General features: G+C 43.4%; 1 protein-coding gene across 2 annotated transcripts in view; it reads right to left on the bottom strand.

Moving 5' to 3' along the window:
- Positions 1-12,574, bottom strand: part of LYSMD2 (LysM domain containing 2) — a 32,654-nt gene that overhangs the window by 18,745 nt on the left and 1,335 nt on the right. Inside the window, exon 2 of one of the 2 annotated variants that reach the window (XM_039469036.2) lies at positions 4,285-4,771. The exons of the other annotated variant lie outside the window; for it this stretch is intronic. Within the exon in view, the coding sequence (XP_039324970.1) occupies positions 4,285-4,557 (273 nt within the window). The 5' untranslated portion in view covers positions 4,558-4,771. The remainder of the gene's footprint in view (positions 1-4,284; positions 4,772-12,574) is intronic. 2 annotated transcript variants of the gene reach the window in all.

Genomic DNA, 12,574 nt, shown 5'->3' with positions numbered 1-12,574 from the left:
TGCACCACTGGTTATTCCTTCTTCCTGGAATGTTCTTCACAAGATATCTGCACAGCTCCCTCCCTTATCTCCTTCTCAGCGTGGCCTTCCCTGGCCACACCATTTTAAATTCCAGCCACCTCCACAAGCCCTCCCTAACTCCCTCATCTGTATGATTTTTTTTTTAATTTTGCTTATCAATATCTGACATAACAGACATTTTATTTTTTTACTTACTGTCTCCACTAACTAAAATATAAGCTCTATGAGGACGTGGGCTCTTATTTATTCACTATTGTATTACCAGAAAGGTAGCTGTGAGGGAAAGAAAAAAATTTGGGATGAATAATAAGTACTGTTAGGAAAACATGGCAGGGAAGTTGGGGAGGAGTACTGGGGGGCTTGGGAGAGAAGGGCTGCAATTTGACATACAGTGTGCAGAAAAGGCCTTAAGAAGGAGATATTTGAGTAAGGACTTGAAGGCAACGAGGGAAGAAATCACTCAGCAAAAATCAGCTGTCATTCGCCCAGGGCCAGTAAAAAATGAAAGTGTGAGGCCCTTGTTCACAAACTATTAAAAATCTCAAGAGATGACAGCAGGGCATTAAACCAAGTGCCTTTCTAAGCATGGGGTCTTGTGTGACTGCACAGGTAACACGCCCATGAAGCTGGCCCTGCACCCAGCTATTAGGGAAAGACAGATGGAACAGGGAGTGTAAGAAGACCAAGGAGAAACAACGCTTTGGAAACAAGCAAAGCAGCCATCCTTGTTAAAAATAGGCTCTGGCCAAGTGGGATGGCTCACGCCCGTAATCCCAGCACTTTGGGAGGCCAAGGTGGTTGGATCACGAGGTCAAGAGTTCAAGACCAGCCTGGCCAACAGAGTGAAATCCTGTCTCTACTGAAAATACAAAAATTAACTGGGCATGGTGGTGCGTGCCTATAGTCCCAGCTACTTGGGAGACTGAGGCAGGAAAAAAGCTTGAACCCAGGAGACAGAGGTTGCAGACAGCCGAGATTGCACCACTGCACTCCAGCCTGGGTGACAGAGTGAAAGTCTGTCTCAAAACAAACAAACAAAAAAGCACAGACTCCTAGACTCCTTTTCTGGATATTCCAATCCCACAGATCCAATGTCAGCTAGAATCCTTTATTTCCAGTTTGCCTCAGGGCACTCCTGTCCTGCCCAGGCAAGTTTGAGGAACATGAATATATTCCCACATCCTGAGATGTGCCTCACTGCCAGTCCTTCAGCACCACTTCAGAAAATGGCTTCCCAGCTTGATGTCCTTGTAATCCAGGGCTGGCAACCAGGTCTCCATCTCTATCTGCTGTCCGAGTCTCTGCTCTGGGAACCTCCTCATACCTAGAGTACTACTGGCTCTTACCAGTCCTCCACCAAAGGACTAAAGTCCTGCCTGGACACCCAGCTGTGTGGCTGAGCAGCTGCCATGAAGAGACAGGCTTCCCTGAGAGTTCCTGCTCATCTATGCAGGAGTGCCCGACATAGTATATAAAGGTCAACCGTTTGCCTGGACTGACTGAATTTCTAGGTGTAATGTCTCGGGTCTCTAAACCCCCAATATCTCATTTTGACCCTTTAAAAAAATAATTTAAATATGTTTTAGATGATCTTGCCAGTCAACATTAGAAACCTAATTTGCTTAACTTCTTTCTGTTCAGTCAGGAGAAGAAAAATATTTTTCTGTCTTTTTAGTTTCCACCTTGAAATCTCACAGTGAGTAAACCCAATCAATATCTGCAGATATTAGGCCAATGCAGTGGCTCACACGTGTAGTCCCAGCACTTTGGGAGGCTGAGGTGGGCAGATTGCCTGAGCCCAGGAGTTAAAGACCAGCCTGGACAACATAATGAGACTACATTTCTACAAAAAAAAAAAAAAGAAAAATTAGCTGGGCATGTGGCTTGAGCCTATAGTCCCAACTACTCGAGGCTGAAGTGGGAAGACCACTTGAGCATCAGCAGTTGAGGCTGCAGTGAGCCATGTTATTGCCATTGCACTCCAGCATGGGTAACAGAATAAGACCCTGTCTCAAAAACAAAACAAAGCAAAACAAAAACTAAAGCTTTAAAATAAGAATATCACTTCACTGTCATGATAAGTATTATCACTTTCACTGATTCTATATTACCAGTGGAGGAGTCTCTAAAATTTTTATCAACTGTAAGCCAGGGCCCAAAATAATGAGAAATATATGTAATAAACCAGTGGTCTTCAATCACAGATAAGTTTGCCTCCAAGGGAACATCTGACAGTGCCTGAATAGGGGTGGGTGAGTGCTAGACATCTAGTAGGTAGAGGCCAGAGATGCTGCTAAATATTCTACACTGCTACAGGACAACCCCTTACAACAAAGAGTTATCTGGACCGTAACATCAACAGTGCTGAGGTTGGGAAACCCTGTAATGAACTATGTGTCACTATCAATCATAATTCCTGATTCATTATACTTGTGTTTAACTCTTAAAAATCAAAGTCTTTATAAAAGCAATGAAAAAGCTGATTTATACTTTAATTTTAAAAAAGGATAATAAGGTTAAAAGGGTAATGAGATTATATTAGACATAACAGGGATTAGAAAGCATTTGATCAAAGGTAGAGAACTGCAGTAGACAGATGTACAGGAGCTATCTATAATCAACTCAAGTGAAACCACAGGGGGTGGTGGGTCTCACAGAGATTGCATGGGAAGACAGCATGGGAAATAACACTCTTCTATGTATCATAGATTCCTAGGTGCAGTCACTAGCCTAGTAAGGCAAGATGCCCGTAAACCAGACAGAAAAGACTTTCCTTCTTCAGTAGCTGGGGTGCTGAGAGAGCTCTCAATAAGACTAGGATAAAAATAAGGATGGATATCAGAAGTAATATAAAGAAAATATTACATATTTTCATTAAAATCATATTAAAGAGTAAATAGAGAAAAACAAATGCTTTATTACCGTTAATTCAAGCCAGTCTCAATGAATGATCATACTTGCAAAACCTCCTTACCTCTCATCCATCTTCTCATCTGTAAAACGATGAATTACACCTACCTCCCTCCTAGGCTTACTGTCAAAGTTAAATAAGATAAAGATGAAACAAGACAAATGCAATGCCTGGCACACAGGAGGCATTCAGAAGGGTCGTAGCTGCAGGTATTTCCCAACTTTGCTTTCCTTGGGCTCTGACCCAAACCAGGCCCCATTAATGTACATGGAGAATTGTAGTTCTATGTTCACATTTAGAGAACTCCCAGGAGGGCAGAATGGGGCTCTCCATGGCATGCTAAAGTCAATACATGACTGTACGGCAAGGTCCTTCCTCTCAAAATATTTAAAAGATAGAAGGACCTGATAGGTAAACATATACAGTACTGGCTTAAATGTGCAAAAAACAGTACTGATTCTCCCTCATTCGGTAAAGGGCCAGAAAGAGTTTCACTTAAAAAAAAAAAAAAAAAAAAGATATAGATAAGATCTTCCTTCTTCCCATTGCTGTCTAAGGTGTTTCGGGAAAGAACACTGAAAACTGATACAGAGCCCAAATGTAAAAAGGCCATCACATAGCTCACAGTTAATTATAAGTAATTTTAATGAAACCATTTGTTCTCTCAGGTTTCCATGTTCTTCCCAGAGGTGTAATGCAATACACCCAAGACACACACACTTATAAATTTGTAATAAATGCAGCCCTCCAGCTTGCCTAGACCACAGTTCTTGGCTGCTGCTTAGCGACAGGTGTCACATTCGTGGTTGCCAGTGAGCCTTGAGGGTGTAATTTCACTTCTACATAAAGAAGCATAATCGATAGAACCAGAACCACCCAGTAGGAACAACTGCACCATTCCTGACTCACGGAGCTTGTTTTCACAGAGAACAAAATTCACCTCACTTGTACTTTGCGTAAATATAGAGTAGTGTGATGGGTTCTACAAATCGGGTGAAGGTGGTTCCCGAGGGTGCCAGACCCCTAGTCCTCTTTGGTTTACCTTCACGCGACAGATCTGGTCTGAGTCTGGGCGGGGCACCGGGAGCTCGATGCAGCTACCTGGGGAGGGAGCCCTGGCGGCTCGCCCCTCCCGCTGCAGGACCAGCTTTGGCGACCACTGCGGTTGCCAGCAGCACGCGCTGAGCCAGCCCGGAGAGCCGAGCCGCCCGGGGACGCAAGCCCCCCACCCGCGACTCCCCAGCCCTCGACCCCTATCCGCAGTCCCGCCCCCGCCCCCACCCGCACCCCGAGCCGCACCGCCCCCCGCGCGGGAGCTGCCAGCCCGGGCCGCGGCGGCGCGCCCTGCTCACCGTGACACCGTACTTGAGCGCGATGCCCTGCAGCGTGTCGCCCGCGCGGACCCGGTGCTCCACATGGCGCTCGATGACGCCGGCGCCCAGCGGCGCCCGCACGCTGGCCGTGCTGCCGTACGAGCGGGTCTTGGTGCGGGCCAGGCTCAGCGACAGCTCGGCCTCCTCGGACTCGGAGCCGGAGCGCGGGCGCGGCGGCGGGGAGGGGGCCGAGGGCCGCGGCGCGCAGGGGCCGCTTTCCCGCAGGGACTGTGCGGGCGAGGAATCCGCCATGGGTCCTGCCGAGGCCGCCGGGTCGGGGAGCTCGCCAAGGGGGCGGCGCCTCCTCCTCCTCCGCCGCCGCCGCCTCTTCCTCCTCACAGGGGCCGCGGCAGGCCGTTCCGCGGGGGCGGCGGGCGGGAAGCCGAGGTGGCGAGCGGCAGGCCGGGCATGGCGGGCGCCTCCTCCTCCGCGTCCTGCCTGCCCCGGGCGCCCGCGGCACACGTACCTGCAAGGGGAAGAGCGAAAGCAGCTCCCGCCGCTGCCCGCCGGTACCGGGAAGACCTTGCGGTGCGAGGGAGCGGGGGCGCGCTGAAGCCCGAGGCCGTGGGGGCTAAGAGAGGCCCATCTACAGTCGTCCTAGGCCCCAGGTGGACCCCTTCTCCATGCCGGCAGAGCCCTGACAGAACCCTGCCCTGGCCAAGGAAAACAAAAACAAAACCAAAAAGCGTTGCTCTGCCTCCTTTATTGATTCCCCAGCAGGAAGCAGCTTGCTCAGACCTTCAAGCTCTGCCACTGCCAAGGGTACTTCCCTCCCCTCTACACCAGTGACCTCAAAGTCCACCTCAGAAAAACTTAAGATCATTAAACACACAGCTTCTCCAGGTCAATCTCAACAGCTGCAGCATCCAGTCTTTTCAACATTGCACCAGGAGGGCTAGTGCTTCTAAGGCCTGATGGGTGGCCTCAAAATAACTCCCTAGTTGTTCGGATTTCACTCTTTGCACCCTAGTTGTTCGGATTTCACTCTTTGCACCCTAGTGCCGATTTAAGTGCTGTCTGCCTTGAAAGCCTGACCAGATACAATTCATTCTGGCTCAGTTGGAATTTGCTATCTCCATTCATCTTGTTTTCGTCAGTTTATTCTTTGATACCCTGAAATAACAACCCCCCCATATTAATATTATAACCACCAAAGACCTCTTACCTGTACTCTCATCTGAACACCATCTACTCTGAAAACCCTTTGAACACACTGTATGTGCACAGAGTGGGTGCACACTTACTAGAATCTAGTGCCTGGTTTCTGTTGTATTTTGGGCAGCTCTCCAAGAAGAGGTACCTTGTAGGAAGGTCCAGAGCCTGGAGGTTTGGTTCATTGGCTGAAGTTTTGATATGTTGCTGTGTTGGACAGAGGCAAAGCTAATACTGCTCAGGAGACAAAGGATGGGAGAGGAGCAAGCCTCCACATCATCATCCCACTCAAAACTCCTTGAGTGGCTCTCTGGGGACAACAGCATTACTAAAACCCTACACTGGCATTCAAACTATCATTTCTATTTTTATTATTCATGTTCTGATCTGTATACTCCACGTATTCCTGCTAAAGGGAGCCTCTGAAACTGGCCTCGTTCCTACTTTCATACCTTGCACGCTTTTCCCTCCAATGGTAACACCACTCTTCAGTACCCTCTACTACATTTTAAAAATCTTTAAGGTCTGTCTCAAATGATACATCCTCCATGAGATTTTTCCTAATTCTTCCCAATGGTTCCTTTTTCTTACCTGCCCAGGTGTTACTGTTTTTTCTTTGAATTCCAAGAGGTTTGTATTAATATCTCTGGTTTAGTATTTAACTCTGTTTTGTGTTTTTACTTGCATGTACATGCATGTGCTTGTCTTATCTCCTCCACCAGACACATGCTCCTGGGAGGCATAACTGGGTCTTACTCATCTTTTTAGCTCCAGCAGTGCCTAGCTCAGTAGAATAAAAAAATACACATGATTACAAGTGGTTGAATTGAGGTGTAATAAAAAGATCCTAAATGCTAAATTAGATTGTTTAGCATAAGACTACCACACATGAACTTTTGGGTGGCATCCAGTGTGTCCATTTCAGGATGCAAGAGAGAGGCAAAATCTAAGTCTCAGAATATAGATGAGATCAGGTAATGTTTCAAGAAAGAATTATCATCCTTCAAAGAGTTTACAATCTAGTAATGTGACAGCATATAATGTTTTCCACAAGAAAAGTTTACTGCATGACTGGAAGTTTTTATCTGAAGATTAAGGAACTGAGCCTGGTATGATGGCCCATTCCTGCACTTTGGGAGGCTAAGTAAGGAGGATCCCTTGAGCCCAGGAGTTCAAGACCAGCCTGGGCAACATAGTGAGATCCATCTCTACAAAAAATACAAAAACTAATTGGGTATATGTTATACTCCTATAGTCCCAGCTACTTGGGAAACTGAGGCGGGAGTATTACTTGAGCCACCTCACTCCAGCCCCAGCAACGCAACACAGTGAGACCCTGGGATTTTTTGGTTTGGTTTGGTTTGGGCTTTGTTTGTTTTGAGACAGAGTCTTGCTCTGTTGCCTAGGTTGGAATGCAGTGGTCTAATCTCAGTTCACTGCAAGCTCCGCCTCCCAGGTTTGAGCAATTTTCCTGCTTCAGCCTCCTGAGTAGCTGGGACTACAGGCATTCGCCACTATGCCTGGCTAATTTTTTGTTTTTATTTTTGTTTTGAGATGGAGTCTTGCTCTGTCGCCAAGCTAGAGTGCAGTGGTGCAATCTCGGCTTACTGCAACCTCTGCCTCCTGGGTTCAAGCAATTCTTCTGCCTCAGCCTCCTGAGTAGCTGGGACTACAGGCTCATGCTACCACACCCAACTAATTTTTGTATTTTTAGTAGGGATGGGTTTTCATCGTGTTGGCCAGGCAGCTCTCAAACTCTGACCTCAATGGATCCACCAGCTTTGGCCTCCCAAAGCACTGGGATTACAGGCCTGAGCCACCATGCCTCGCCCTGTTTTTTTTTAAAAAAGAACTTGGTTACATGAGATGTTATTAGATGTTCATTGTTTTCCTTTTTAAACCAGAACTTCAAAATTGTTTTAATATGTATCTACCTACAACTTAGAAGTTCATCACAATTAATGATGAAACAGTAAAAGCATTTCCTTTGAAGGCAAGGGATTACTGCCTCTACTTAACATTGAAGGTCTTTGCCAATGCAGTTTTAAAAAGAAGAAAGGGAAATGAACATTGAAAAGGAATAAACAAGACAGACGCAGTGGCTCACGGCTGTAATCCCAGCACTTTGGGAGGCCAAGGCGGGTGAATCACAAGGTCAGGAGTTCAAGACCAGCCTGGTCAACATGGTGAAACCCTGTCTCTACTAAAAATACAAAAATTAGCTGAGTGTGGTGGCGGGTGCCTGTAGTCCCAGCTACTTGGAAGGCTGAGGCAGGAGAATCACTTGAACCCAGGAGGTAGAGGTTGTAGTGAGCCAAGATCACACCACTGCACTCCAGTCTGGGAGACAGAGTAAGACTCTGCCTCAATTTAAAAAAAAAAGAAAGAAAAAAGAAACTGTTGTTTACAGATAGTAGGCAATACTAAAATGTTTATAGGCAACACAGACAATGACTACATTGGAACTGTTCAAACAAGAGTTCACCAAAGTTACAAGATACAAGATCAATATGCAAACATCAATTGCATCAATCAATCAGAAAATATAAATGTGAAAAGATGACATTCCAGATGCCACCAAAAATACCTAGGAATAAATTTAACAAAAGTAAAGTGTTCCTGGTGGAGTGGGAGCAGGAAAAAAGAATTTTTAAGATAATAAATAAATTAAAAGATTTTTTAAAAAGAAAGAAAAGTGTACCTTGTGTGGAAAAGTATAAAATTTTTTTGAAGTATATAAAAGAAATATAAATAAAAGCAGAGATATACCATGTTTGTGAACGGGAAATACAAAATAATGAAAATATCATTTTCTTTACAAACTAATGTTAAATTCATTAAAATTCCAAACAAAATCTCTATAGAATTCTTCAAAGGGCATGACAGAGTTATCCTAAAATTCATATGAAGCATAAAACACTAACAAGAGCCAAGGCATTCCTAAAGAAGAATGAGGAAGGTGACTTACCCTCATAGCCATCAAGTCTTAACACTATGAAAACTAAAGCAACGTGGGACTGATGCTGAGACAGATACACATAACAAAGAAACAGTGAAGTAAGCCAGCAAGCAGATTCACATATACTGGAGAACTTAATCTATAACCGAGAGAAAGTTACATATTCAATAAATGCTGCTGAAACAAGTGGTTTCCCGTGTGAGAAAAGATGCGATTAGATCCCTGCCTTATACTATACATTAAAATTAATCATAGATTGATTAGAGACGTAATTGGGAAAAGTGAATTTTAATGCTTTTGCAACAATATTATTATAATCTTGGGATACCAAAGGATTTTTTTAGACAAGATACCAAAATCATATAGTTCACATATCACATAATTCATCCATTTAAAGTGTATAATTCTCTTAATTAAAAAAAAAATTTTTTTTTTAAGACGGGGTTTCACCATGTTGGTCAGGCTAGTCTTGAACTCCCAACTTCAGGTGATCCGCCTGCCCTGGCCTCCAAAGTGCCTGGATTACAGGTGTGAGCCACTACGCCTGGCCTAAAGTGTATAATTCAATGCTTTTCTGTATATTTATATTACATTACTAATTTCTTAAATTGTGACAAATGTACATAACATAAAATTGGCCATTTTAACTATTTTTAAGCATACAATTCAGTGACATTAAATATATTCATGGCCAGGGTGGTGGCTCACACCTGTTATTCCAGCACTTTGGAAGGCCAAAGTGGGTGGATATACCAAAAACCATGAACTGTGCATTTTAAAAGGTGAATTTATGACATGTGAAATATATCTTAACAAAACCGTATTTAAAAAGAAAGAGAGAAAGAGAATGGTTTAATAAAGCTCCATCAGTCAGCTTCAACCATTATCAAACCATGGCCAGTCATTTCATTGATACCCCTACCCCACCACTCTACCCCGTCTCCCACACTGGATTATTTTTAAAGTAAATTCCTGATATTATTTCTTCCGTAAATACTCAGTTTATCGCTCCAAAAAGGACTCTGAAAAAAAATTGATACTGTTATCACATTGAAAAAGATTTTTAAATAAGACCTTAGTCCAGGCACTGTGGTTCATGCCTGTAATCCCAGCACATTGGGAAGCCAAGGTGGGCGGATCACTTGAGGTCAAGCATTCTCGACCAGCCTAGCCAAAATGGTGAAACCCCATCTCCACTAAAAAAAGTAAAATAAGAAAATATGTAAATTAGCCGGGCATGGTGGCACGTCCCTGTAGTCCCAGTTACTCCGGAGGCTGAGACATGAAAATTGCTTGAAACAGCAAGGTAGAAGTTGCAGTGAGCCAAGACTGTGCCACTGCACTCCAGCTTGGGTGACAGAGTGAGCCTCTGTCTCAAAAACAACAGAAAAACAGACCTTAATATAATCGAATATTCTATGTTTACACTTTCCCAGTTGTCTCATTAATGTGAATTTTTAGCAGCTGCTTTTTCAAATTAAAATCACACATTACATTTGTTATTTGTCTCTTGAATTTCTGTGTATCTATAAGCTTTTCTCCTTTTATTTTTCTGGCAATTTATTTATTGAAGAAACAGTTGTTTGTCATGCAGAGCTTCCTGTATTTTGGATTTTGCTGATTGCATCACTGTGGTATCATTTAACATGATCATGATTACACAGTAATTAGCTTTTAGATGTTTGCTGTTAATTATACTATACATATAATTTAATTCACAATTCACCAACATAGTCACCGCTCCTTTAGTTCTTACCAGCCACCACATCCTTTGAAGCATCCTTGATATAAATTATCTCATTTAGTCTTTATAATAACCCCATATGGTATTATTATCCTCAGTTTAAGAGATAAAGAAAGTAAGGCTTAAGAGAGGTTATAGAAACTTGGCCACAGTCAATCTGCCAGTAGAGATCTGGGTTCAGACTGTCTGATGTTAAAACCCATGCTGTTATCTGTTATATGATAATATCCCATCACATATCCTGTGCCTGTGGTTTGTGGTGGTTGCTTTTAATCAGCTCTAGAAGCAGTCTTTCAGTCCATCCAAAGAATATACTTTCACATTTCATCTTTAACACTTAGGAGGCTTTTAGCTTCAAGTAACAGAAAACTACATCTCAAATTGACTCAACAATAAGGATATTTTTTATATCATATAACAAGAGACCCAGAACAAGGGCAGCACTGGGGCTGGTTGATGACTGACTCAACAACAACATGGCAGACCCAGATTCATTGTATCTCTTTACAATGGCCAGAACTAGGTCACATGCCTCCTTCTAAACTGTTAGAGGCCAGTTAAGAAGATCCTATTCCTCTTGCCTACCATAGACTTGAGAGTGTACCTCTCAGTCTAATGGGGTCACCTTTCCTACTGTGCAAACACTGATATAGGCTTCCATAAAAAAGAAGAGGGTGAACTGAATGTCGAATAGACAACCAACAGTATCTACTACCTGTTCCTAATGAGGTATGTTACATATTCCAATATGAATAATTAAAATACTTCATTGTAACTGCCACATTGAACTTTTTTTACTTTCTGCCATGTGACAGTTACTGTCAATATATCAGTTTCCTCATTTACAGGAAGAAATGGCTTAACAAGATGATCTGTAAGGTCCCTTGTAGCTCCAGGAGTTCTGTTTCAATTTTACATTTTCATCTTCTAAATAGAAAGTAGAAAAATCAAACATACAAGATACAGTCCAGAAATGATAATGGGTTTTAACTGATTAAGTCATAGGCATATTGACATCCTTTCTCCCTTAAAATAAGATATAGGCATTAAATATAAAGAGCTAAACAGGCCAGGCGCAGTGGCTCACGCCTGTAATCCCAACACTTTGTGAGGCTGAGGCAGGTGGAGCACAAGGTCAGGAGATCAAGGCTATCCTGGCTAACATGGTGAAACCCTGTCTCTACTAAAAATACAACATTTAGCCGGGTGTGGTGGTGGGTGCCTATAATACCAGCTACTCAGGAGCCTGAGGCAGGAGAATCGCTTGAACCAGGGAGGCGGAGGTTGCAGTGAGCTAAGGTGGCACCACTGCACTCCAGCCTGGGAGGCAGAGTGAGACTCTGCCTAAAAAAAAAAAAAAAGAGCTAAACAGACTGGAACTGGTAATATCTTTCCATTAAGTTTTAACATTAGGTTAAATGTTCTACCTTCCTCACTCATCCGTTAATACCTTCCAGCTTCCAACACATATCATACAGACAGAGACTCATGAGAAATGCCTTTTCACAACTCACTTTCTTTATTTTGGTGTCAGCATCCTCCTGGAGTATGGCTCTGGGGCTGTAGGATAGCTCTTGCATCTCTGCTTTGACTGCCAACTATGACTTTAACTTAAATCATTTCCCTGTCTGCTTCCTTTCATGACTGGTTTCTGAAGGAATACTCTATTTCTTTTATCACATGTAGCCATTTTCCTTGTGAGGAACCACAGGAAACCAGAGAGAAATACTGTACACTATTGGGCACCTTTGCTAGGCTTTCTTCCAATATGAATGAAATTGCTTTATTATTTTCAGCATATGCCTACTTTCAGCTTTCTCTGGGAAAACTGCTGACTCCATCTGTGAGCAGTCCTGTTCTTATTTAACAGAAGACTATAACTGTAACAAATGCACAACATGAAAAGGTGAAAGGCATCCTGTTGGTTACACAGAACATTCGGAATAACAAATGTACAGGAAAACTTGGGAACGTGACTTAAAATAATTTAGTCACACACCCATCTCATTTAACTCTTTCTGGCTCAGATTTGTCATTCTGACAGGAGGCCCAGGGTACAGCCCATTACCACAATTAATCGCAGAAACAACACTAGTCTCTCAGTCAGCAGCCACTGTGTGCCAGTGTTCATGTTGCTAGTTTCCAGATTTTTAGAGGATTAACTTTATTTTCTGGTTCAATCCATCTGCTGGGAAAGGTATGGCCCTATTTTGAAACGTGCAAAGGAGAGTCAGTGCTGGGGCTGCCCACAGTTGGAAGGAGAGAAGACAGGCTTACTGACCACCTAGATGACCTTGAATCAGTCCCATCACCTCTCTGGGCCTCTTATAACTATCACTGGGGAAAAAAATATCCTCACTCTGCCTGTCTCACAAGGGTTCTTGTAAAAATCAAATGAGAACACGAATAGGAAC

This window comes from Saimiri boliviensis, chromosome 2, assembly GCF_048565385.1.
Source record: "Saimiri boliviensis isolate mSaiBol1 chromosome 2, mSaiBol1.pri, whole genome shotgun sequence".
NCBI lineage: Eukaryota > Metazoa > Chordata > Mammalia > Primates > Cebidae > Saimiri > Saimiri boliviensis.
The sequence above is the reverse complement of the archived record's forward strand: the minus strand, read 5'-3'. Positions and strand labels throughout refer to the sequence as shown.